This window comes from Elgaria multicarinata, chromosome 4 (assembly GCF_023053635.1).
Source record: "Elgaria multicarinata webbii isolate HBS135686 ecotype San Diego chromosome 4, rElgMul1.1.pri, whole genome shotgun sequence".
NCBI lineage: Eukaryota > Metazoa > Chordata > Lepidosauria > Squamata > Anguidae > Elgaria > Elgaria multicarinata.
Genome location: NC_086174.1, coordinates 93,227,443 through 93,251,768, shown reverse-complemented (window position 1 = coordinate 93,251,768; position 24,326 = coordinate 93,227,443). Strand labels below are relative to the sequence as shown.

At 41.7% G+C, this 24,326-nt stretch overlaps 1 protein-coding gene across 1 annotated transcript; it reads left to right on the top strand.

Moving 5' to 3' along the window:
- The first annotated feature begins 752 nt into the window (after nucleotides 1–752).
- Nucleotides 753–24,119, top strand: LOC134398205 (putative uncharacterized protein C6orf183). The gene is made up of 12 exons (XM_063125456.1): nucleotides 753–834; nucleotides 4,759–4,891; nucleotides 5,955–6,027; nucleotides 7,357–7,467; nucleotides 8,728–8,841; nucleotides 9,695–9,889; nucleotides 12,623–12,779; nucleotides 19,785–19,942; nucleotides 22,208–22,363; nucleotides 22,878–22,979; nucleotides 23,782–23,937; nucleotides 24,024–24,119. Exons 1-12 carry the CDS (start codon nucleotides 768–770, stop codon nucleotides 24,117–24,119), a joined length of 1,518 nt encoding a protein of 505 aa, XP_062981526.1. The 5' UTR covers nucleotides 753–767.
- The last annotated feature ends 207 nt before the right edge of the window (nucleotides 24,120–24,326 follow it).

Here is a 24,326-nt window from a genome sequence, read left to right as displayed (position 1 = left end):
TCCTGTACTCAGTCCTTTGATTTTTATTACCTGATGGCAAAAATGCTTTTTAACAGCTTAATGTGTGAAGACAAAATAATGTGGCTGTAGTATCATTAGAGTCAATACTCTAAAGGTATTTTCACTTGCATGCATCAACTTTTCTAGCAGAACTGTCCACAAATATTTTTGGCACCTCCCCATGTGTCTCCCCATGCCCCACTACCAAACCCTGGTTTGCCTTGTGCAAACCTGGTCCTCTGACCTCTCCCTCACATCATGTTAAACAAGCCATGGACCCAAAGACCATGGGCTGCTTAGCCAATTGGGCAGCATCCACAAGAATGCTGTTTATATATGCAATAAACGAGTATTCTAGAAGACATGTGATAAGTACCAACACCTACTCATCTCTATCCTCCTTGTGCTAACCTGAGGGGAAAAAATGTTCTTGGAAGGGCTCCATTTTGTAGATTGAAATGGAGCATTGTGTCACTCATTAGTTAGAAGCACGGTAAATTCTTTTCAGTCGACAGCAAGTGTGTGTACACACTGAGGTTGTTATGGTTACAGCTAGGCCTCCACAAGCACTGTGACGAATACCTCCATTGCTACTTTGGTGTTTGATTGCATTAGCTATAGAAACCTGTAGGAGAAGTGACTTTCTGCTACAGTTTCCAGTAACGCAACAGGGCTTCTCTTTGCTCTGCTGGAGGCTGTTTACCTTCTGCACTTGGGAGGCTGCAACCTTGCTATTCTTGCCAGGTATCGTATTGCTCTCAAGCTGTATGATCCAGGGTAGGACAAATCATTTTAAATTATTCACAGCAAATCAGTTTTATCACCTGGACTGTGGTAAGTGCAATCTGTTAGATCTGTCTTGTTTGTTCATGCTATAAAATAGCTGCGAATAAAATACTTTTGAAGAAGAAAAGTTTGCTTTCTGTATTGAGCGTTATGTCACACAGAAGCTAGTGTATTGCTTTGCCAGGGCAATAACTCACCAAAACTAAGCTGGCACCAGTTTTGATTACTACAGAGGGGAGAAAAATAATTCATTCAAGGTGGTTAAATCCTTAAACTATATTTTTAAAGTTTCCATTTGAATGGAATGGACAAGGACTTTCTAAATCAAATACAGGAACCCTTTCTATTCAGTCAGTTTTTCTTCCTCCCACACCCCCCCACCCAACCCCCCAAGTCATAATGCTGAACATTTCACTAGGTGGCTCTTTCTTTCTTTTTGACGAGTTTGATGTCATTGATCATGTTTTGCCTGAAATTTTATACACTACATTCGCAGCGTTGATCTTAATCTCATTACTAATTCAACTTGTTCAGTCATGCCTGTGGCCTTTAAAGGAATGGTGTACAGCCGACTAGTTATAATTTCAGAAAATAATTGAGGTCGAGTCCTTGAAAACAATATAGCATGGATTTGTATAGAAGACAAGGTGCTTCAAGTAAGAACTTGCATGTTTAATTAGCAGGAAATGAGTGGGGTGGGAACAATTTGGTAGAGTCTAAATGAACAATTATTCTGATTTAACAAATACACTTAAAAGGTTTGATTTATGTATTACTTAGAATGTGCATGGCAGTTTTCTAACTGATGTGGTGAACCATGCTCAGGTTGTTTCCCTACCTCTGCCAGAGTGAGCCAATGATGTGAGGCAATGGCAGGGAAATGGGACTGGAGTGTTATGGTTAGAGAAGCACTGTGTTCAAATTCCCACTCAGCCTTACTGCTCACTGGTGGGTGACCTTGAGCAGTCACCTAATCTACATCACAGGCTGATTAAAATTAAGATAGGGGGCCATATTTTACCAGAGGTGGTATTCCACCTTTCTTCAAGCACTGAAGGAAATTTGGCATATAAAAGTAAATTAGGGGTGGGCAATATGCCCCCTGCTGCACCGCCAAGTTTTAGTAGGGGCGGTGTGTGTGTGTATTAAATAAATTTGATACTAAAAGCTGTGGAGCCTGCATTCAGTAGTTGTGAACACAACAGACCACATAGACAGTATACCCCTGTGAAAGTGCATGTACAGCCTAATCTCAATTGTCTCCTAATTTTCTTTTTTTATTAGTGGTTTGGCTGTGCTACAGTCTTCTCATTCAAGTACAAAAGGCTAGTCTATGCAGCAAATGCTGTTTGGCCCAGAGAGACATTCCAAGGCAGAGGCGGGGGACTAAATTGTGGCAAAGCAAGGCAGTAGAAGGGGATGCAAACAAAACAATATAATTGAAAACAGAGCAGCAAATGGTAGCCAACAACTATTCCTGTTCCTGATATTAATCCCATTTAACGGTATTGGATTATTATTCTTTAAAACTCACGCTTGTTCACAAAATGTCCCAGTGTGAAATTATTTTAGTTTAGAAACGGACATGTCACAGTTACCTATGTAATCCAGCACTAGAGGTCACAATAAATGAGCTAAAATTGGTTCTTCTTGAAACTTGGGTGTTTCTACAGTCCACCTTAAAAGAAATGGCATTCCACCCCTCTTCAAGCATGGTTTACATCTCATTAGAAGCATTTATTTCCCTCCCAATTAACTTTCTGAAATAAAATTCTCAAAAAAGTATTGCTAAAATAATAGTTGGCTTTGCACCAGTCCTCCAATAACAGAAAGACCAAAGGAAGCCTGACTTGTTTCTAAGCCAAGCTACTGCTTTTAGAAGGCTTTAATGGAGCCATGATTTGGCTAAAACTGGATGGCCTGGTTCACACATGCTAACCCATAGTTTATTTAACCCATACTTTGTTGCCCTATGTAGGGTTAGTCTGGCAGACAATTGAACAAACTGGCTTATTTCCTCAGTCTCAAACTGGTCTGTTTCCTTCCTCCTTAGCCGGTTCCCTCCCTGTATCCCAAATGTCATTGAGAAGCTAGTGTGCAGCAAGTCACTCTGTAGCCTGGTGAAACAAGTCATGAACAACCCAAGGTTCTGGGTTCACATGGAACAACTCAGGAGTTTGCAGCCCAACAATAAATCATGGGTTATCTTTCTGGATTGTTCATGGTTAAATTATGACTGGGTTCACATATTGCGATAATTCAGAATTGCAATAAGAAAATTTTTCAGTGCTCCCCAAAAGAACCAGCACCCACAGACACATCTTGGAGGCAGGTAACCACATAGGTTACCTGTCAAGATAGCCAAGTTCTAACTGAGCTGGTAAATCTATGCCTGCATGTAACACTTCAGACTGCAGGTGTCATGCTCCTTCAAACAAAAAATGCTAGTGTGAGAAAGTTCTTCCTGGCATGTAGCTTTCTATGTAGATGGATATTTTTTTTAATGTGGGAGCATTCCCACTTACACATGGAGCGTGTTCAGAGGAGGGCAACAAGGATGATCAGGGGTCTGGAAACAAAGTCCTATGAGGAAAGACTGAAAGAACTGGGAATGTTTAGCCTGGAGAAGAGAAGATTGAGAGGAGACATGATCGCACTCTTCAAATACTTGATAGGTTGTCACACAGAGGAGGGCCAGGATCTCTTCTTGATCCTCCCAGAGTTCAGGACACGGAATAATGACATGAAGCCAGATTCCAGCTGGACATCAGAAAAAACTTCCTGACTGTTAGAGCAGTACAACAATGGAACCAATTACCTAGGGAGGTTGTGGGTCTCCCACACTAGAGGGATTCAAGAGGCAGCTGGACAACCATCTGTCAGGGATGCTTTAGGGTGGATTCCTGCATTGAGCGGGGGCATTGAGCAATGGTCTCTACTATTCTATGATTCCATCATGTGAATCCCCACCAGCGATCAGAAGTGATCACCCCAAACACAGGTTTTCTGCCTCAGAAAGAACTAGGGCAAACAGGAGTTCTGCTGGCTGCTGCTGAGGATAGGTGGAATCGGAGGCACTATTAAGGCCTCTGGCAGATAGGCAAAGTAGAGTTGGGATTATCTGCTTTCTTCCAGCAGTCCTGGCAAATAGTAAGATGCTTTACAATAGGCCAGGACTAGGGGTTATACAGGTATGGGAGAAGCCATTTTTGTTCAGGTGTTTGCCCTCTTCATGTATAAAACAGAGGTGTCTGTTTTGAACATCCAATGAATTATGTGGGTGAGAGCTCAATTCTTCCTGCTTCACCTCCTTGTGCTCTATCACTTCAGTCACATTCCTCCCAGCCCTGCTCAGTGGGTTCACGTGATCAGGGAAGGAAAATAAGCTATTGAAACTTATTTTTCTGCCCTGCATGAGCTGGTCATGTGCTGTGTCATTACCATAATGACCATTACTGGGCACGATTTGTCATGTTTGAACCAGTGAGGGTACATGGTAGGTGGGTGGGTTTACAAACCACCCTCAACCCATAGTTTGTTCTAGGTTCTTTATGGTAATGACATGGTGCACAACTGGCATGCAAAGGGCAGAAAAATACGTTATGATGGCTAATTTTCCTTCCCCGGTTGTGCGAATCTGGCTATGCCTTCCAGGTTGTAAGAAAAATGCCTACAGCAAAGAATTGTTTATCCAGACGTTTGATGTTAAAAAAAAAATCCCCTCCAATCCTTGCTTTATATTTGAACAATAACTGTGTCTGCCCCCATCTTGCCCAGTTCAGCTGTATATAAGTACCAATGGGTCTTTGACCTAGGCACTTGCTCAAGGCTGCATGGTGGCTGCAGCCTCCATTTTTATATATGTTTATCAAGCACACACTTCTAAGAATCTGTGGTCACACAGCTATACTTAACTATTGAGAATGAATGTTAAGCTATAACCTCATCTATATTTCCCTTTTATCATTCAAGACAAAATGGATGAAATGTACAAGGTCTCTTCAACTGAGAGGGTCCAGCAGGTTGAAAAGGAACTAGCTGTACAGCTGATGGAACTGAAGACAGAAATAAAAGGAAATGGAGTCCTACAGGGAACGCCACATCGGTAAAGAGACTCACTTTCTTCAAAGAGGAGCCTGGCTATAGCGAAAATGAATTGCTCTGCTCCAACACAATTTCCCCTTGTACATATAACTGTTTATTAAATTGAATTGCAAAAACAAAGGCTGCAGCACTGATGTCTTTCAAGCATTTATTATTCACTGACTTTTTTGTGTGGTGTTCTTGATTTCTCCAATTTCAACAACCATAATATTAGAGGGCTGGCCTTCAGTCTTTTCAGTCCAACGTTTAACTTCAACCTGCAGCACTTTTACTTTTACTTTTCTTTACTTATTTTAATTTTACCTTTTCTCACTCCAACTAGTTCTGTTTGTTTCTCCTTGTTTTCTCTCCTCCTCTAATACCCTGTCAACCTCTTTTCATCTCTCTCCACCTCTTTCCATCTTGTTCCTCCTTTTTATTGTTTTCCTTTCTCCAAAAAAATAAAATAAAAAATGGCTGTAGTGATGTTCATATGATCCACCTTGGATATGGTCATGACCCACTTGTGAGAAATGGACCACCAGTTGAAGATCAGTGAATTAGGGTACAATCCTATCTATGTTTAGACAAAAAAAAATGCCCTACAACTCTCAGCATTCCCCAGCTGCGGTATGCTGGAAGTTGTAGGACTTTTTTCTATCTGTAGATGCATAGGATTGTGCCCTTAGGGTGCTAAAACTGCAACTGAATTCTGCTAAAAGTGAAGCTTTGTTCAAGAAGGTATCTAGATCTGTTAAGGGGATTGATCAATTCAACTTCCCATAGAATCTGCTGCATGTTCATTCATCCAATAGGTACTCTGTTGTTTGTTCTTCTTGCAATGAATGAGTCACATGACCGTTTTGCTATGAGCAGGAAGCTCCCAGTGGCTGGAACTAAAACTATCATCAGGATGGTAGTGAGTGCCAGCTTTGGGTTGGTTTGATTGTAGAGGGTCTTAATTTATTTCAGCAAGATTAATAACTTATCTGAATTTCTTGGGCTTTTGGAATTACTAAAATACTAAATTCTAGATCCTAATTCTATTATACTTCTTTAATGCCGTTTCTGATAATCTTTCATAGCTCTTTTCCCCTTCCAAAAGACATTGACTATTTCAGAAGAGAAAGGGAATTGGCACTGAAGAAATGTTTACAGGTAAGTGATGAAAACATCAGTATAGAAATACTCCATTAGAACTGAAAGAAACCTCAACTAACACTGCCATCCTGTCCCTCATTCCTACTTGGGAGTAAGTCCTATTGAAGTCAGAGAGACTTCTGAGAAAACATGTTTAGGACAAGCCTGAAATTGGCTCTCTCTAGTAAATCATCTGTATTCTATCTCTTTGGTTTATCCATGCTTTATAGTTCTTACTATAACAAGTGTAATAAACCCAGTATAGCTGATAGAATATGAGTATGCAAGAGCTCCTCAAACTTCTTGTAAAGTGTCTGGTCCCATATTATAATCTTGGCATTTTTAGTTATGTAACCTTTTGGATTTTAGAGTCAAATGATCTGATCCTTAATAATCAGTGTTTTCTAGTGTCTTAATTCAGTACTTAAGAGAACAACCCCAAAGCTGGCCAAAACCCCTCATCCCCCCAACACACTTACAGATTAGGTCTATAAACTACATTGGCTATATATAACTATCGCACAGTCATTTTCCCACCCATTGGTATCAGGGAGAGGGGGGAAGAACATGATGGAAACGAAGGTACCCAGCACCACGTCCATCTCCCACCCTGGCCACAGTGAGCTGGACAGGCTTAGGAAGTGGTGGTTCTTCTGCCACACAATCTCCACTCCACCTAGAATGCCCACTTTGGCATCAGCAAAAAAAAAAAGAGGACAAAGGAGGATGCAGATTTGCATAACATTGACGTATGCTAATATTTATGTATAGACCTAAATGTAGACATAATTGCTATAATCTGAATAGCAATACAATACATCTGACTATAATGGGGAAAATTGGGACCAGGTAACCTATGGACCTGCTCGGTCAACTGACCAGGTTCAAAGCCCCTGCGCTCCCTCCCTTCTTATGTTTCTTTGCTTTTAAACAGGCTTTGGTCTGAATAGCCCTTCAAACAGAGGGTACCTTCAAATGGAGGAATGTCCTCTGGCAACCCTTAAAACAGAGGGCTGTTCTTTACAAAGTAGGATGCATGGCCACCCTACCTCTGCCACCATGTTAGGATTGCTCTGTCCAACCTCCCTATTGGTAGAGAACATTTATAGTCTCTTGTCCTATAGGTTTTCAAACTATATTAGATAAAGGAGAAGGGAATCTCTGGTTTAAAAAAACCCTTGCTTCTGGGTTCTCCCTATTTGTGCAGACTGCCAAACAAGATCTAGTGTTCAATTAAAGTGCCTTTGACATCTGTAGAACTCAATCACTGCATCAAAGGTGCCCTGAATGTGTATAGAACTTTGCTTTGGAGCTGCATAATTTTGCCTTGATATTTGCCTTTTACAGGTAGCAAATGCAAAGCCTCTTGCAATTCAAGCTGATGTCATGCAGAGGGAGCTAGACAGCTGTCTAAAAAGAGAATATACATCTGAAAGTTTACCTTTATTACTGCACCAGGTAATGTTTGTCTCTTTTATGATTTGACGGCTCACTTAGCATTTTTGGGCATGAATTTGCTACCATGGGCAAAGGTCCTATTATGATTTGTAAATCTTTAAATGAGGCTTCATGTTCATTCTATGTGTTTTCTACTGGAGCTGCATTGGTGCCTCTTTGCAAACAGGGCAAGGGCATCCCAAACATGTTCATACCATTATCTGGCATCCCCATAAGTCACTTTCAACTCAGAGCCAACAGCACCACAGAGCACAACCTGTCCACATGTAGCAGATGGTGAGGATGTAAGCTTGTGTCCTTCAATCTGAATTGCTTGCAAATTGTCAGGGATCCATAACGGATATTTCCCTGATGGGAGCACATCATTAGGGATGTTTTCCTTAAAGGTCCACCTAATTAGAGGGGGTTATCTAATATCCAGATTCTGCAAGGAGTTGTGTGTGGCAGAGAAGAAGGCAGGTTCAGTTTGAGTTGGGCAAATAGCAAGTGTGTGTGTGTCTGTGTGTGTGTGTATGCGCACACGTGCGAGAGAGATTTAGGAAATTTTAGCTGGATTTGACTAAAAAAGAAAAGGAGATGTTCCTGTTTAAACTTGTAACTGCTGTAGTTGGAAATCAGATACAGGAAGAGTAGTTGTGTTGCCTGAAGTAGGGTTCTGCATATTTCTACTATGCTCTGCTTATGTAGTAGTAAATATGCCATAATCTTCCAGTGTGCTGCTCTCCCAGGCATCCTAAGAGTACTAAGAGCCTGCCTCCAAGGCACCCGCTTTGGCCAGGGGAAAGGGTGTGTGGTTTGGGGCTCCAGAATGGCTGGATTTGTCCCCTGGGGCTGAGCTTCCTCACCTCTGCCTCATCACAGCCCCTGTTTAAAACCTCTTGAATTTCAAAAGCAGTTTACCATCAGGGCTGTGGTACTATTCTAAAGTCTAAAACCTTCTTAGGCTCACAGAACTAGATTTGTGGGTCCTTGGATCCTAGCAATCAGTTATCTCAAAAAACAACAAATTTAATATATAAAAATTAAATCCTAATCCAAATTTTTCCCCCAAAGTGCAGCTTTATTGAGGATTATCTTTTCCAATTACATATGCTGCACTGTTCACTGTTTTTAACTTCTGTAAACCACCCAGAGAGCTTCGGCTATGGGGTGGTATATAAATGTAATAAAATACATAAATAATACATTTCTTTGTTATGTGTAGTATTCTGGAAGCATTGCTGCTGTGCTTTAATCTGTAATCTGTGGCTTTTGATGCAGTTTTTTACAGACAGAATTACGCACTTGGTCCAAAGCAAATATTTACACATGCTAAGATGGAAAAGATTTTGTCAGCACAGAAATGTTGTTGAGCAGCTCTATCCACTTTACCAGGTATGGAAATCTCTGCTTATGTAGTTGCACAAATACTCAATATAGTTGCACAAATACTAAATATAGGTACATGTGTTTTTCCTTTAAGAGAAGTAAGAAGTGCTCAGCTGTGAGTCTGACTTGATTTCCTTTTCATGTAGGGACAAAGCCATAAATGTGGGTACAGATTTATAATGCATAGTTAACATGATGTGCAACACAAAATGCTTCATAAATAAGATTTGTGATACATGCTTGAAAGATAGTACTTTCCACCACTGTGGAATAAAAGCTTCCTTGTTCGTAGGAAACTATGTTAGAACCTTCCTCCCTGATCTGCTAGTTTTCTATGAATAGGGACTGGATGTTACAGTAATATTAAATCAGATTCTCTCTCCACTTCCCAACACTGGCAATCTCTGAAGTGCTAAAGTCTATGGAAGTCGTACCATCTGTGTCTGCTGCATGTGAAAGTCAGTTCCGGGACCAGAGGCATAGGGGACTAATAACAAGATACGGATCACGTCAGCCATACCAGACAAGAAGTCAGCAGTATTTGGAGATTTCTATGGAAAAGGCTGCTGCATACTGAGTATTTCTTAGTGCATGGCCATGCATGCTATGAAACCCTTAGATAGCTCAAAAGACTTTTTAAAAAATTGAAGCCCTTTCTGAACGTCTCAAAAAAGAAAAGCTCAAATCTTGTCTCTAGGAATACATTGATTCCACAAATGTCACACTCCTACTCTTGAGCTAAGATTTCTCACCCGGGGGGAAAAGGCTAAAATTTTAAAGCCTCAATGTTCTAGCTCATTCATTCATCTTTCTGGGGAAATAGCATCTCTTCTCTCTCCCTCCTACTGTCTCTGTATAGAAACAAGTGGCTCACATTATGCAGGAGTACAATGACGCTGTTCAAAGGGCTGCAAGACTCTCAAGTGTACGGGAGAACTTCCTGACGGGAAAGGAAAATCCTACAAATTTGGTGACTCAGGAAGACCTGGCTATTTACACACAATGGTTGATATGTCACTGGCACTCACTTAGGGCCATCCACAACTACCTCCGGGTAAGATGATAGTTACTGATTGTGAAAGATTTCATGGAAACTTTGATCCCCACTTCACATTATCAGCATCGCGACGTCTATGTCCTTTTCAGGTTTGGCAAGCCTCCGCTCAGAAAGCTGGGAACCTCAAACCTTAACTCAGTCCCTTGGAAGGCACTACTTCCCCACTTGTGGTAGGCTAACGGACTGGGTGTCTATTCTAGAATAGGGTTAACAACAACAATTTTTAACCAGCTTATGTGCAGACAGCTAGGAGGTGTCTATACAATACCATGTTGGTAGGTGATTCCCTCAAAACCCTGCAGTGTCAGTGCTGCGAGGTCAAAATGATAAAGCTAGATGGCAGGAGGGAGTGCAGGCTGTCGGGCCATGAAAAAAACGCAGTGCTGGCGGCCATTCTGCTTGTACAGCCTTCCCCCTGCCCTGTGTTTTTGTGCTTCCCCAATCCACCCAGAGCTATGCCCCCCAAAAACCTGAAGCTACCAGACACAAGAAACAACATGTTGACGTTGGAGCAAAGGGAGAAGTTGCGGTATGTCGACACTTTGAAAACGCGCAGTTTCAGGGAAACTGGCCGCAAGTTGGTGGCCATATAAACAATAAAGCACAACTGCGCAACCACAACAGGGTAAATAGACACATATACACCTGTTTCAGGGGAGTAATGGAGTTAGCCCATTGTTCAAACAGACTTAGCAGGCTAAACATTTATAGCGTTCACTTCATCGGACTCTAAATCAGGGATAGGGCACCACAGGCTCAGGGGCCCGATATGGCCCACCTGGGCTCCCAATCCAGGCCTTGGGAGTTCCCCAGATGGTCACATTTCCTTCTCTTTTCCCCCATCACCTATTGTTTGGTGGTTTCCCAGCTTTTGTGCAGTTTTCTTCCCATTCTAAAGGGTTGAAATGCCTCTCCTAAGGCTCCATAAGAGCTTTAAATAACAATATGCTGCTCTTTTTTCTTTTTGTATTTCTGGTCTTTGGTAGTATTTTGCCTTTGGACCCATCCCCATTGCATTCAGCCCTGCCCACCATTGGAACTGAGCCAAGAGCCTCTCTGCTTTCTGGATGTTGGTGTGGATGTATTTTGGTAGGCCCAGTTTCTGAAAGTTTTCTGCATAGTTTTTTGATGTGATGTGACTAATGGAATAATTGTGACCTTTTCCTGTTGCCATAGTTCTTTGACTTCCATGGCCAGTGGTGAATATTTTTCTCTCTTTTCCACAATGTTTTTGTCATTCGGTATTGCTATGTTGATGAGGTGTGTGTGTTTTCCTTTTTTGTCTATGACCGTTATATCTGGTCGGTTGGCAAGGTATTGTTTTGTCGGTATGAATTGTTCTGTCCCAGTATATTTTATGATCTGCGTTTTCCAAGATTGTTTTGGGTGAGTATGTATAGTATGGTATAGGTTGTTTGATAAGGTTGAATTTGATGGCCAATTGTTGGTGAATTATTTTTGCAGCTGAATTGTGTCTGTCTATATAGTCCATTCCTGCCAGAATCTTACATCCTCCTTTTACATGGTTTATTGTTTCTTGGAACTGATGGCATTTCCTGCATAGGTCTGTTGTTACATTGTTATCTTTTCTGTTGTATTTTTGGTAGTTTTTGGTTGCTGTAACTTGGTCCTGTATAGTTATTAGGAAACCTTCTGTTTCTGGAAATAGCTCACCCTTCCTGAGCCATTTGTACAATTGTTCTTTGTTTATTTATTTGGTCTTCATTTTGTAGTGCTAGGTTGAGTGGGGTGTAGTTTTTATCTGCTTTTACTATGGCTTTATGGATGGGGGTGTTTTTAGTGTGGAAGAATTCTCTGAGTGATTTTATCTGTTTAGAATGGATTGTGTTAATGCCCAGTAGACCTCTTCCTCCTCCTTTCCTGGTGATTGTTATTCTTTTAATGTCTGAGTTGCGATGGAGCATGCAGTGTTTTGAGAGTTCAGTGCGATTAAGTCTGTTTAATTCTTCGAGTTCAGTGTGCGACCAGTGTATGATTCTGAATGAGGATGTGAGGATGGGAATTGCATAGGTGTTGATGGCTTTGAAAATGTTTTTAGAGTTGAGTTTCGATTTTAGGATTTGTGATAGGTGAGTTTTATATTGCATTCTTAGTTGAGTTTTACCACGGAGTGATTGGTTTTTGTATTTTATTGGAATCCTAAGTATTTGTATGTTTCATTTTCTTCCATGTTATGTAGAATTTTATTTATTGTTTCTGCTGTTTCTTCTTTCCATTTTCCTCTTTCTGTGTGTTGCATCTTGCAATTTCCTATCCCGAATTCCATTTTCATGTCTGTCAGTTCTTCAGTGATTTGCAGGAGGCCTTTTATCTGTGTCAGAGTTGAGGTATAGATTTTGATGCCATCCATGTACAGGAGGTGATTGATTCTGTGCTTTGCTTGTTTTCGGTGTTCTATGTCGATGCCGTATGTGGTGTTGTTAAGGGTGTTGGATAGTGGATTCAGACACAGGCAGAATGTGTCACCTTGGAATATGCCACGTATGATTTTTTTTCTGTCTGTATATGATCCTTGTCTATAGTTAAGGGTATTGTTGTTCTCCATGTCTCCATGATTCTTGTTGGAAAGTTTTGGATCCAGGAATGTATTTTGTATATTTCAAGTACTTTTTTCAGCCAACTGTGTCAAAAGCCTTTTCATGTAGTAGGTATCTCCCTTCTGCTTTGAATATAAGTAATGAATGCAAAATATGTGCTTATATACCGTAGGTACTCCAGTACTTGCCTATCTCTCACAGGATGGAGTTGGCCATTGACAGACATCCAGCCTGGAGTGATGGGGGGAAATTCAAAGCCCTCAGCAACATGGATTTCTTGTCTCCCAGTATTCAGTTCTCCGCCTGCACTACCACATCAGTGACAAATGGTAAGAAATAATTACATTCACATGTCCTAAGGAAGAAGTGGAGGACACAATTTGTCCCAAGAGCTGGATTGCCTGCAGGGAACAATCTGAATGACTTCCGAGGATGGGCCTCTTCCCCAGTCGCCCCTCCCCTGAAACCCCACACCCTGATGTCATCTGCCCCATTCTCCATGCTGAGAGAAGCACAGGGCATGCATTCTGTGCTGTTCTGTGCTTCTTTGCATGGAGAAAGATGATTGGCTGGCTGCTAATCAGGGAAAGGAAGTGGGAAGCAGAGCTGGCTGAGCATTACATTGGTGCCTTGAAAAGCTGGCAGAGTCCTGACCCAGCTGCACTCCTCTCTCGCCTTCCCTGACTACAAGCATAGGGTACCTGGTGCCTATCCCTCTTCCTAGTGGGAATTCCTGTTCTTGAAGGCCTTTTCACACCAAGGAGGAACCACCCTTTCTCACACACTCAAAATCATGCCTTCAAAACAGCAGCTAGCAGCCATGCCAGGGAAGAAGGGAGGCACTTAGGAACACTCTTTGTCTTTTGAAATTGGTAGGAATTGCTTCTGAGTAAGCATGCATGATTAGCCCAACACTAAAACTTTAGCATTGCATTCTAAACCAACAGAAGTGTCCCATTCTTAATGAGGAGGGTCTTGCACCCAAGCATTGGATTACAGACGTTTACAAAAGAAAGAGTGTGGGTGGAAGCTTTATTTCTATGGGATGGAAATGATGCAGAGGGTAGATTAGCTTTCCCTTTGCTTTCAGCATTGGGGTGGGGATCTTACTTAACTACAACTAACCCCAGGCAGTCAAAAAACAAGTGGCTACCTCCTATATCTTGACAAAACTACATGTCCTAGTCATGGTAAAATAGAAGAGCACTGTTTGGGGCTCAAGTGCTTCCCCAAATTTTAAAGAGTTTTTTTAAAAAGAAAATTGGTAATGCTTTTCTTTCAAGACAAGACTACCCTGCCCAAAACCTCTCCCTACACTACATCTTCTTCCCCAGTTATCAACATTAAAACCCATCATAGCTAATAATAGCCCAAGCAGTATAAACCCATATTGTGGATTCCCAGTCAGACTGGATTGCCAGAGTGGGGTGGGCAAAGGAGGGGAAAACTTTCCTCGAAATGTTCCTCCTTCCCACCCGCTTTCCCAGTGCAATGAGGCTCTTCTCCTGCACCATCCCCCCTCTCTTCCAGCTCTAAGGTTCCATAAGTGGCTCCTTTGCACTATGAAGTCAGATAGGGACTCAAGGAATAAAAAAATCATTAAAAATCAAATACATGGGATATTTAAAAGAAGAAATTGTGGGGGAGGGAGGAAAGGAAGCTTAAACCCTTCCCTCACAAAAAGCCATGGTTCCTAAATACACAGCACTTACAGAGGCAACTACATCAAAATCCACACACCCCTTCAAATTAGTGCATGGAAGTGAGACTCATTGCATGCAATAGAATTTACTTCTGAGGAGACATGTCTTGGATTGAACTGAAAATCAAGCAGCAGTAAATATCAAATGAAGAATAAAAGAATACACACATGCATACATGCACAGTAAGCAAGTTGTTAATTGTAGGATTATTGTGCTGGAAAGGAGAGGAAATTCTTAGTCACATCTCTCACCATGGGCTTCATTATACAATGAGGGCCCAATGACCAGTCCAAAACCTATTCAGCTGGCCTGGACTCAAAGTTTGGTAATTCATTAACTGGTAATTTCTTTTTCTCAGAATTAGGATGGAAAAAAATTAGTTATTTTGGGCTTATGGGCCTTAACAAGGGATGCTACGTCATCGATCACTGGTACCAATCCCAATTGGTCACTGGTACCAATCCCAACTGTTTATACTGTCCTCTGGTAATCACAGCTATATAGCAACTAGGTCAGGGCATGAACCGATCTGCTTCCAATTTGGCATGCTTAAAGCCCTACTTAAGAGCTACCATGCTGCCAAGTTTCATCTCTTTAGCTTTAATTTCAAACTTTTAAAAAAATCCTAAAAATCAAGGCATGAACCGATCTGTTTCCAACTTGGCATGGCTCAGTTCTTGCACAGGCTGCATTTCCATCCCTAGATATTTACTTAAAGTAAGACCCATTGAATTTCCTTGGTTCTTGAAAAGCAACGTACTTGCTTTTAAATTTACCAGTCTCAGCACTCTGTGTGTGCTATGAATGCCGGCTCTGTCTGTCCCTATAGTTTCTTGCAAGACCCAGCCAGGGGTGGAGGGTGGGATTCCATCAAGTTCATCTGGGAGTGGGTGCTATAGAACATGGTCCTTCCAGGAGTGTTGAGGACAAATTTCTTGCAGACCCAGCCAGGCAACTTTATGGTCTGTTAGTCCCTCCGTCTGGTAGCCTGCAGGAGCACCTGCCTCATAAAGCAAATGACCACATGAAAACTGTTATTATAGTCTGCTACTTTGCTTGTCTTTAATAGTCTGTGGTCCAGACCTCTTCAGAAGGGGGAATAGTGTTATGTGGTTGGGATCAGTCTAAATTATCTCCAGGGTTCCTTACTCAGTGCCTTTGAACGCAAAGAGATGGAGGATTTCCCCCCAACTCTTACTCTTGAAGTTACTAGGCCTGTTGAAAATAGATTTTATAATATAAGCAGGAAAACAGTGAATACCCCTTTTAACTTGTTAAGCCAATGAAAACATGCCACATAAGAAGTCTTGATATGAATGGTTTATAAAGAAAAATACAAAAGAACATCAAATACAGAAGTGAAATGTGAAACATTACTGTTATTATTATATTTATTTGTATCCTGCCTTTTGCCCAATGCTGGGCCTCAAGGCGGCCTTACAAAATGAAAGCCTATAAATAGAAATATAAAAAAGTTAAAAACATAATTAAATACATTTCAATATTAAAATATTTAAAACTTTTAAAATACATAACAATTTAAAAGTCCAAAGTGTAGACAGAGATCCAGATTATTTGCCAAAGGCCTGCCGGAACAACAAAGGTTTTGCCTGCCTCGAAAAGCACATCAAGAGCCAGTCTAGACTACAATGATTAGAAAGAAAATACATGTGTATGCTGGCAAAATACACTACTGTTTAACTGTTTCTAAAGCTTATTAGAAAAACAGTGTGTCTAGGCCTAGGCCTTCCTTCGTCTCACATCAGTCCGCTGGTCTCTGTCCACCACTCTGCCGCTAAGATCATCTTCTTGGCCCGCCGCTCTGACCATGTCACTCCACTTCTGAAATCTCTTCATTGGCTTCCAATTCACTTCAGAATCCAATATAAACTTCTCCTACTGACCTTCAAAGCTCTTCACTGCCTAGCTCCTGCCTATCTCTCCTCTCTCATCTCACACTATCGCCCCGCTCGGGCTCTCCGCTCCTCCGATGCCATGCTTCTCGCCTGCCCAAGGACCTCCACTTCCCTTACTCGGCTTCGTCCTTTTTCTTCTGCTGCCCCTTACGCCTGGAACGCTCTTCCAGAACACTTGAGAACTACAAACTCAATCACTGCTTTTAAGACTCAGCTCAAAACTTTTCTTTTCCCTATAGCCTTCAAATATTGAGTTTGTTCTGACTTTACACTGTTGGTTTTGCCCTACCCTGTGCCTGTTTACACTTCCCTGTGCCTGTTTGCATTCTCCTTCCCTCTTTATTGTTTACTACAACTTATTAGATTGTAAGCCTATGCGGCAGGGTCTTGCTATTTACTGTGTTATCTGTACAGCACCATGTACATTGATGGTGCTATATAAATAAATAATAATAATAATAATAATAAGCTCTTTGAAAAGTTTTAAAATTGTACTTAAAAACTTACACCGGCCCAAACTAATTAAATGAAGTGATAGGGTGACCAGATGACCCGGAAAACCCCGGAAGCCTCCAGTGAAATGGTGCTTCTCCGGGTCAACTGGGTCTTGGGCACCATTTCACCGGGGAACGCATCCCCCAGCCCCTCCCAGCCCCGATCTGGCCTTCTCCTTGGCCGCTGCCATTGCGCCGGCCATGGAGAAGTCCCGGATCGGTGTGAGGAGGGTCTAGAACAACACATTGGCTCATGCCCCAAATGCTAGATGGGGTGGCCTGTTGGGCTGGAGGCTCCCAAGTCCTATCTTAGGGACTCCCTTTACAAGGTGGTGGTTTTAGCACTGTGGCTGCATGGCTGTTACTCTGTTGTCGCGTGCAGTTCATACGTCTTCCTCAAGCTTTCACATCTGTTGTAGGGATACCACATTTCTCTAGCAATATAAATACTATTTGTTTGATGTGTCCTGTTCAAATTGTGGGTTTCGTGTAGAATGTGGCTATGCAAACATCATGGTCCCCTAGAGCCAACTTGACCATGAATAAGGGCACACTTGCTCTACTTTTGGATGAAAGCTCAGGGCATTTCAGGATAGGAGCCAGGTGGGAATATGTAGAGTACTCAGTCTGTATCTGGATATTACGTTTGAAGAAAATGGGCTTCTATGGAGACAGAAAGCTAATCAAGATGATTTTCTTCTTTGCTGTTTACTTTCAGTCACAAGTTATCTAAGACCATTTGTTTTACAGATATTAAATAGAATCTTCAACTTCATCTGCTCTATAGATCTAAGCTGGATAGATTAAACAGAAAAAAATATATTAAGCAAAACATTAAAAGCAAAGATACAGCAAAGTGTAGAATAGGAACACAGATGGCCCATTACTGCCAGGCAATGAAATCATAAATTAGATTACCTGTAACTCCACAAATCCTTATTGAACTTTGGCAAGTTGTTTCGTAGTGATTAAAATTCTTGGTGTATCAATAAACGGATGGGCTAAGGACATCTGTGGTATAATTGTGTTTCGGCTTTGAAATATAACTTGAAAAAGTCTCTCAACAGAAGTTTCTTCAAGAACAGGGCCAGCTCTATTGTTAGGTAGAGTGAGGCAGCCGCCTCAGGCAGCAGTTACTAGGAGGCTGGCAGCAACTGCATGGTACTGGAGGACAGAAATGTGTGTGCCACATGACCTGCCCTGCCCTCCCGAAGAACCCTGCTGCCCTCCCAAGTACAATGGAGGATGCTGTCCCATTGCCAATGCTGATGTAAGGTTCAACTGCCATTCCAGTTGACTTCTGTGTGTGGAATGGGGAGAGGCGCCATCTTGCTCTTTGCAGCAAGATGTCTTGAGCCAGCCCCTGTTCAAGGACGAAAACAGTTGGAGATGAAGGTAAAGCAGTGATGTTTTTGAGGGAACATCTGGATACTTCCAGCTTTCCTTAAACAAGAATGTAGATTTTCATGAGGATACAGGGACCAGGGGCTACTCAGCAGCCAGCAAATAAATAAGAGTGGTTAACTAAGGGCTGCTTTACGGGTTATGCATTTCCTATGTGGAAAACATCTCTGTGTAAGAGGAAATAGGTGTGAAACTACCGTGTACACATGTGGATTACACATACACACATGTAGAATCATCACACATACTGATCCATATACCAGATTCATGCTTGTTGGTTTCTGTGTAGGAACTATGGGCTATGTGAAATGACCCTCCATTCTGGATAGTGGAAGGCTATTGTTGACACCTAAGTTATAATTCTGGCCCCAATAAATTCAAAAGGAAATTTGCCAGTGACTTAATTGGATCTGTCTGGGTCCTTATCACTGGAATCAGATGGTGGCTATGTATACTGTTGTGTGCTTCCCGCTTCCTCAAGGGGTGAGACATTCCAGGGCCTATGCTAGCCAGGTTCTGATTCCCTTTGGAGGAGAGAGAGCATTGGAGACTTAAGGTAATACTTGCTTTAATGACAAATATGCAAATAATGCACATGGCATGCATTCTTCTTGGCACATGTCTTCTATCCCACATGCGGTCCCCAGAGAGTGTGAATGTGTGTGTGTGACAGAGAGAGAGAAGCTCTGCACCACAAGGTACTTTCAGCCAAGTGTTCTTTTCCCACCTCTGCTTATGTCTCTGTCTTTTCCAAAACTGTCCCAAATGTTCCTTTTTCACACACAAATTTCCCACCTCCTTTTAGCTGGAGAGGGCAGGAGGTGTCAACTTCCACAAGCTCTGATGGCTCTCTTATTCAAATACCCAGACAGATGGCTTGTTATTGGCTCAGAATGGTCAGTCAGTTGACATCTGTTTATGGAAATGTATGGTTGGGAGATAGTTGTCCTTCTGTCTGGCACAAGGACTGGTCAGCCAGCCAGCAACAAATTACACCTAATGTTCAGATATTAAAAAATGTGTGTATGGGGAGACTCTTTGCCATAAATCACAAATGAAATCACAGTAGGCCTGCCGTAAAAGTCTAGAAGGCTGAAGCTACGTCACATTTTGTGGCTTCTTCTCTGAATTTCACAGGTTAATTGTGATGCTTGATGATCCTCATCACAAATTAACCTATGGAAGTGATTGGACTTTTGGTTCCTTCCAGCCCTATAATTCTGTGTAAGGAGTCACACACTGCTAGTGTGTTTACCTTTTAAAATTCACCTATTCCCCTAACTCTGCTGGGACACTTGTGTCTCATCTGCAAGCAAATAGCTCGTTGAGTAAGCGGGAGAAGAATTTAGAGCTAGAAAATGGCACAAGAGGAAAAGATTATACACCAAAAGAGGGTTGGATAAATTCCTGGGGGAGAAGGCTATCAATGGCTACTAGTCTTGATGGTTGTGTGCTATCTGCAGTATTCGAGGCAGTAAGCCTGTGTGCACCAGTTGCTGGGGAACATGGGTGGAAAGGTGCTGTTGCACCATGACCTGCTCGTTCATCCCTGGCCGATGGCTGGTTGGACTAGATGGAACCTTGGTCTGATCTAGCATGACCAATTGTTCCAGGGCACAATCATTTAGGACATCAAGAAATTTAACCTCTTTGTCATGACTGGAATATGAATTTATCCAGTCAATGTGAGGATAATTGAAGTCACCTATTATTACAATACTCCCTGATTTCATTCTCCATCTCAAGGTCATCCCTGATGTAAATGTGTCTTCCGCTACTCTGCTGATATTTCTTACGCTGATTCTGCCCCCTTGTAGGATCCTTGTCAAGGGATGCCATCCCTGCGCTTCCCCAACACAGTGCAAACATTGAAGAAATAAAGCCTCAGCTCAGACTTTTGCTTTCTCAGTTTGGTATCAGCTATGATGTGGAAGACCTGAGACATTCTGCAAATGAGATGGAATTTTTTTCCATGGTAATCAAATTGTTTATATTATATTGTATATATGATGATGGTGTGTTGTAGTAGGGTAAATAGTTTTTAGTGTTACATATCCTTTTGCGTAAGTTCGGAATCAGGCTAAGCCATCTCCCCATCTCCTGACCACCAATTGCACTTATCAAAGGGCTTTATTCTCATCATATTTTGTATTTTCTATGCAGGCTGCTGTGTGTAAAAAGGCTGCAATTACGGTAACGCTCGGCATGCATGAACTTGATAATATTTTCCAGCAAATCACATCGTTTGGACATCTTTCTCTTTTGAACAGGATTAATCTTGGCATCACCCTTCTTTGTGATGAGATTCCTGGCTGGAAAATGTTCAGTGTTTTTCATTCTCTTTTGACAAATAGAAGTGTGTGGTATTGAGCAGCCTGCAGCATCCCCATCGGAATCACAAGTCCTGCATTAAGCCAAGAAGCCGACACTGGGAGGGGTGGTTGTTCTTCAAGTCCCTAACTTTGTGTGGCTTCTTGTGACCATGTCCCACCATGTCCCACCAAGGGGGCTCTATGGGCCAAATGCAGCATTCAGTTGGTTGGAGGATCTACATTCCTGCCTTAGATATTCAGAAGTATATAAATATATCCCTGTTCTTTCTTTTTAAAAAGATCCTGCTAAAATCCAGTGAGCTTTCAGGACTTTGGAATGTTGTAGGAAAATATCAGACTAACTGCTCCAATTGTCTGGAGAGATAATTTCTGGTTTTCCATTAAACCTCATAGATAAGAATCTTTTCTTTTGTTTAGGGCGGCAGTTACAGGACACATTACTGCTCAATTAAACATATGCTAAGATATTGGATTTCTCCATTGTTTTCTATGGGCAGCTCTCACTTCTGCCCCATGAGAGGAGGACAGTATCTAAAGGACAGACTGCCCCAGTCCAACAATCAAATCTATGGCTGAGAGCAGTTGAGACACGCAACATCAGGGTGTGGTGGGAAAATAGAGGGCAAGAAAAATGTGGGAATTGGCCTGCTCAAGTCCCTAACAACTTACAAGTATTCTGGAGGGAAGCATTAGGGTTGGCTGAAGGCATGCTATAATGTTAGACATCCGTCCCAGTATTATACAGAAGTGCTGTAAGAGAAAGGTAAAGAAAAAGGGCACCTTTCTCCTTTCCCACTTTCCAGAACAACGCCTACTGCTCTAGATAATAATTAAATGCTCAGGTTTGGAGCCAGCAGCCAGGCCCAAACCTGAACCTTCTTGCACTAGATAGTACAACAGAAAACCCTTTAGGAGGGTAGGAAAGTTTGTTTTTTAATGGACCCCCAGAACTGTTGTTATTATTATTATTATTATTATTATTTATTTATTTATTTATTTATTTATATAGCACCATCAGTGTACATGGTGCTGTACAGAGTAAAACAGTAAATAGCAAGACCCTGCCGCATAGGCTTACAATCTAATAAAATCATAGTAAAACAATAAGGAGGGGAAGAGAATGCAAACAGGTACAGGGTAGGGTAAGCAGTATCCATTTTTAAATGGATACTGTTGTTTTTATACTGTTGTTTTTATGTTTTTAAATTTTGTATACTTTTAATGTTTACTGTTTTTAACTTTTGTAAACCGCCCAGAGAGCTTCGGCTATGGGGCGGTATATAAATGTAACAAATAAATAAATAAAGGTTCCTGGAGCCTGGGCGGGGGCTGCCTAAACACTCTGAAAGCAGCCGCCATTGTGGGGCTTTCCTATGAAGCTGTGAGTTTAAAAAGTTGGGGACTTACCCTGACTTTTTCTCTGGAGCAAGGCGAATACACCGCATCCGCCATCTAGCTCACTCCGGCATCACAGCAGAGGCATTCCCAGGCAGATGGCAACCCCGGAGAGGTTGCCATCCTCCAGGGCATAGGGCGGGCCTGGTTAGCCACTGCCACCCTGCAACAGAGAAAGGGTGGGGTTTTCCGCAAAGCGGCAGCAAAGCGGCATCAAGATAACCCCCTGAACAGGAGCAATAATTAATACCTTCAGTGGAGGATGTCTATTTAAAGGACTTTAACTTTTTTCATGGGATTACCGAAAAAGCATCTTTGTGGCAAAATCCAGAGATTTTAATTCAGTAGAAGTTAAATGCTGATTTCAATTATGCTTAAAGGCAAATAGCTTCTAGATTTTTTATGGTGCTGATGCTGCATTGAACAAACCAATCTTTTCCTAGAACTATTATAATGCAGTAGTTGGTTCAGTGCAGTGCTCAGTGGAAACCCTTTGCTGATTTTTTCCTTAGGTTATGCATAAGTTTAGAAGCATTTTCAATGAACAACAGACAATGAAAACATTTCCTGTTTATGATGCTGCTGGTCCACCTGGATTGGATAGCTGGGGTGTTGTGGGACCCAAAATGGCTTTGAGAAAGAGAGCCAACTGGATTCCTTTTATAAAGGTAAAAACAACTGAATTCAATGTATTGATAATTTGTTCAGATTACAGAAAGCTGGTTTTGAGCCTCTGACTTCCCAAATTCTCGGTAGCAAACCACTATGTACTTAACAGCGAACTTCAGTGAATTTAGCAGCCTCAATCCACAGTGCCTTATGCCAAACAGGCTGCATGCAAGACAACAAAAACATCATGCTCATGATAAGAGACGAACAGAGATATTTGGACAGATATCCATTAATAACAGATATCTGTTATTAATGGAAAAGTTATTAAATGTTGTCTATGAGGACAGAACTAGTTTGCTGTGAAGGTAATTTCTGCACCACTCTCTAGCACAGCTGGATCTGCATGGTGCTAGTTTTTTCCTCCTTGCATAGCACCCATGGGAGCTAATCTGTATAGAGAAAACAGTTCATCTTCACCAATTACCCTTGCTGGATTAGGGCACATAATGTTTTCTGTCTGTGCCATATTCCTTTACACATCTATCATATATGTTCTTTTCTGACAAGCAGATTAAACCTCAACAAGACCCATGGCAACAAAAGCTCCTAATGAAATTGAAACAATGGAAAAAGGTAGATGAACTGCTGCAGCTTCAGTCAACATTTTTAGAGGTAATTAGAAGTAATGAGTCTTCCCTTCCCAATTTCTTTGTTGTATTGGTTGGTTCTTGTTGTATTTGTGACTTGGATCCAAATCCCTATCAAACCTTGTCTCAGATGTGTTATGATATGGCCAGAATGTACAACAAGATATTATTTATTTTACCTTAAGTGAATCAAAACTATTTCAGGAGATTCAGGATGTTCAAAAATATCTAAGATAGCTGACAGGGAGAGGATCCTTCACCCACTTGCTCCAAAGGCCTTGTTTACTCAGGACAGCATGGAATTTCCTTTCCACATTCTCTCTCACTATTTTGGAACATTCCTGAAATACTTCTATATTTATATAGTTCTCCACATAACCCTCGAGGAGCAACCCTTCAGATTTGCCAATCACCATAAAGATGCCAGAGTGCTCACCAATCCCTATTCCATCTCCTAAATTTCTGGCACTATCCAACACTGGAGGGCACCAAGCCTCGGCTTCGGCAACCTACCCCCACCTGCCCAGGATGAAATCCCACAGGCCCACACACAGATTCTGCAGGAAAATATCCATATGCCCTATAAAGATCCCCTCTGGGAGCGTTGATCTGGGTCTTTCCCACCCACAAATCAGCTTCCCTCCCCAGCCGTGGCGGTGGGGTGGAAAATGGGTTTCTGCTAGGAGAGGAGGGGAAAACTGTCAGGTTATGAAGAGAATATTATATTCCCCAATACAAACTTTGCCTCCTTCCATCTCTCAGTCTATATTATTTTGAGTTGTACCTTTTGTTTTGGTAAATTGAAATAAATTACTGTGACAAATTAGGTTTCCAATTTGGAGCGGGTGATGGAGGCTCTCCAGGAGCAAGCAGCAGCAATACTAAAGCCAGGGCCAATAACATCAGCTTTTACGACTTCTTCTCATTCACAACAATATGATCACATCTGGAAAAGTATTTACCAGAACCCAGAACTGTATCAGGTAATAGGACAGGGGTGTGGGGGAGTACAAAGTGATATTTGTATAGGTCCCTATAGGGATTATGCATTTTCCTTTTGTAATGTTAGTTTCAGTATTATGTTGCAACTGAGCTTCAGTTTGATTACCTGTATGAAACTCCTGTCATCACTTATCTTGTGATGGCTTTGCCTTTTGTTCCATAACTGTCTGAAGTGGTAAAAGGCAACAGCCAATTACAAATTCAAATTTCTTTTTTCAAATACGTTGCTGTACGAAGACACATTAGAAGCTCAATATACAGTATGTTACTGTCTAGAAATGATAATTCAATAAGCCCTTTGTAGACTGATCATGTTTGATTGCGTTCAGTGCGAAAGATCATGGCTAACCCCAAGGCATCCTGGGAGAGA

Bases quoted from the DNA above. Each gene is read 5' to 3' on its own strand.
- LOC134398205 (XM_063125456.1), top strand. From the start codon at position 768: ATGATCCAGGGTAGGACAAATCATTTTAAATTATTCACAGCAAATCAG. The intron at 9,890-12,622 runs GTAAGATGATAG...TATATACCGTAG, and splicing joins CCATCCACAACTACCTCCGG to GTACTCCAGTACTTGCCTAT. The intron at 22,980-23,781 runs GTAATTAGAAGT...GTGACAAATTAG, and splicing joins TTCAGTCAACATTTTTAGAG to GTTTCCAATTTGGAGCGGGT.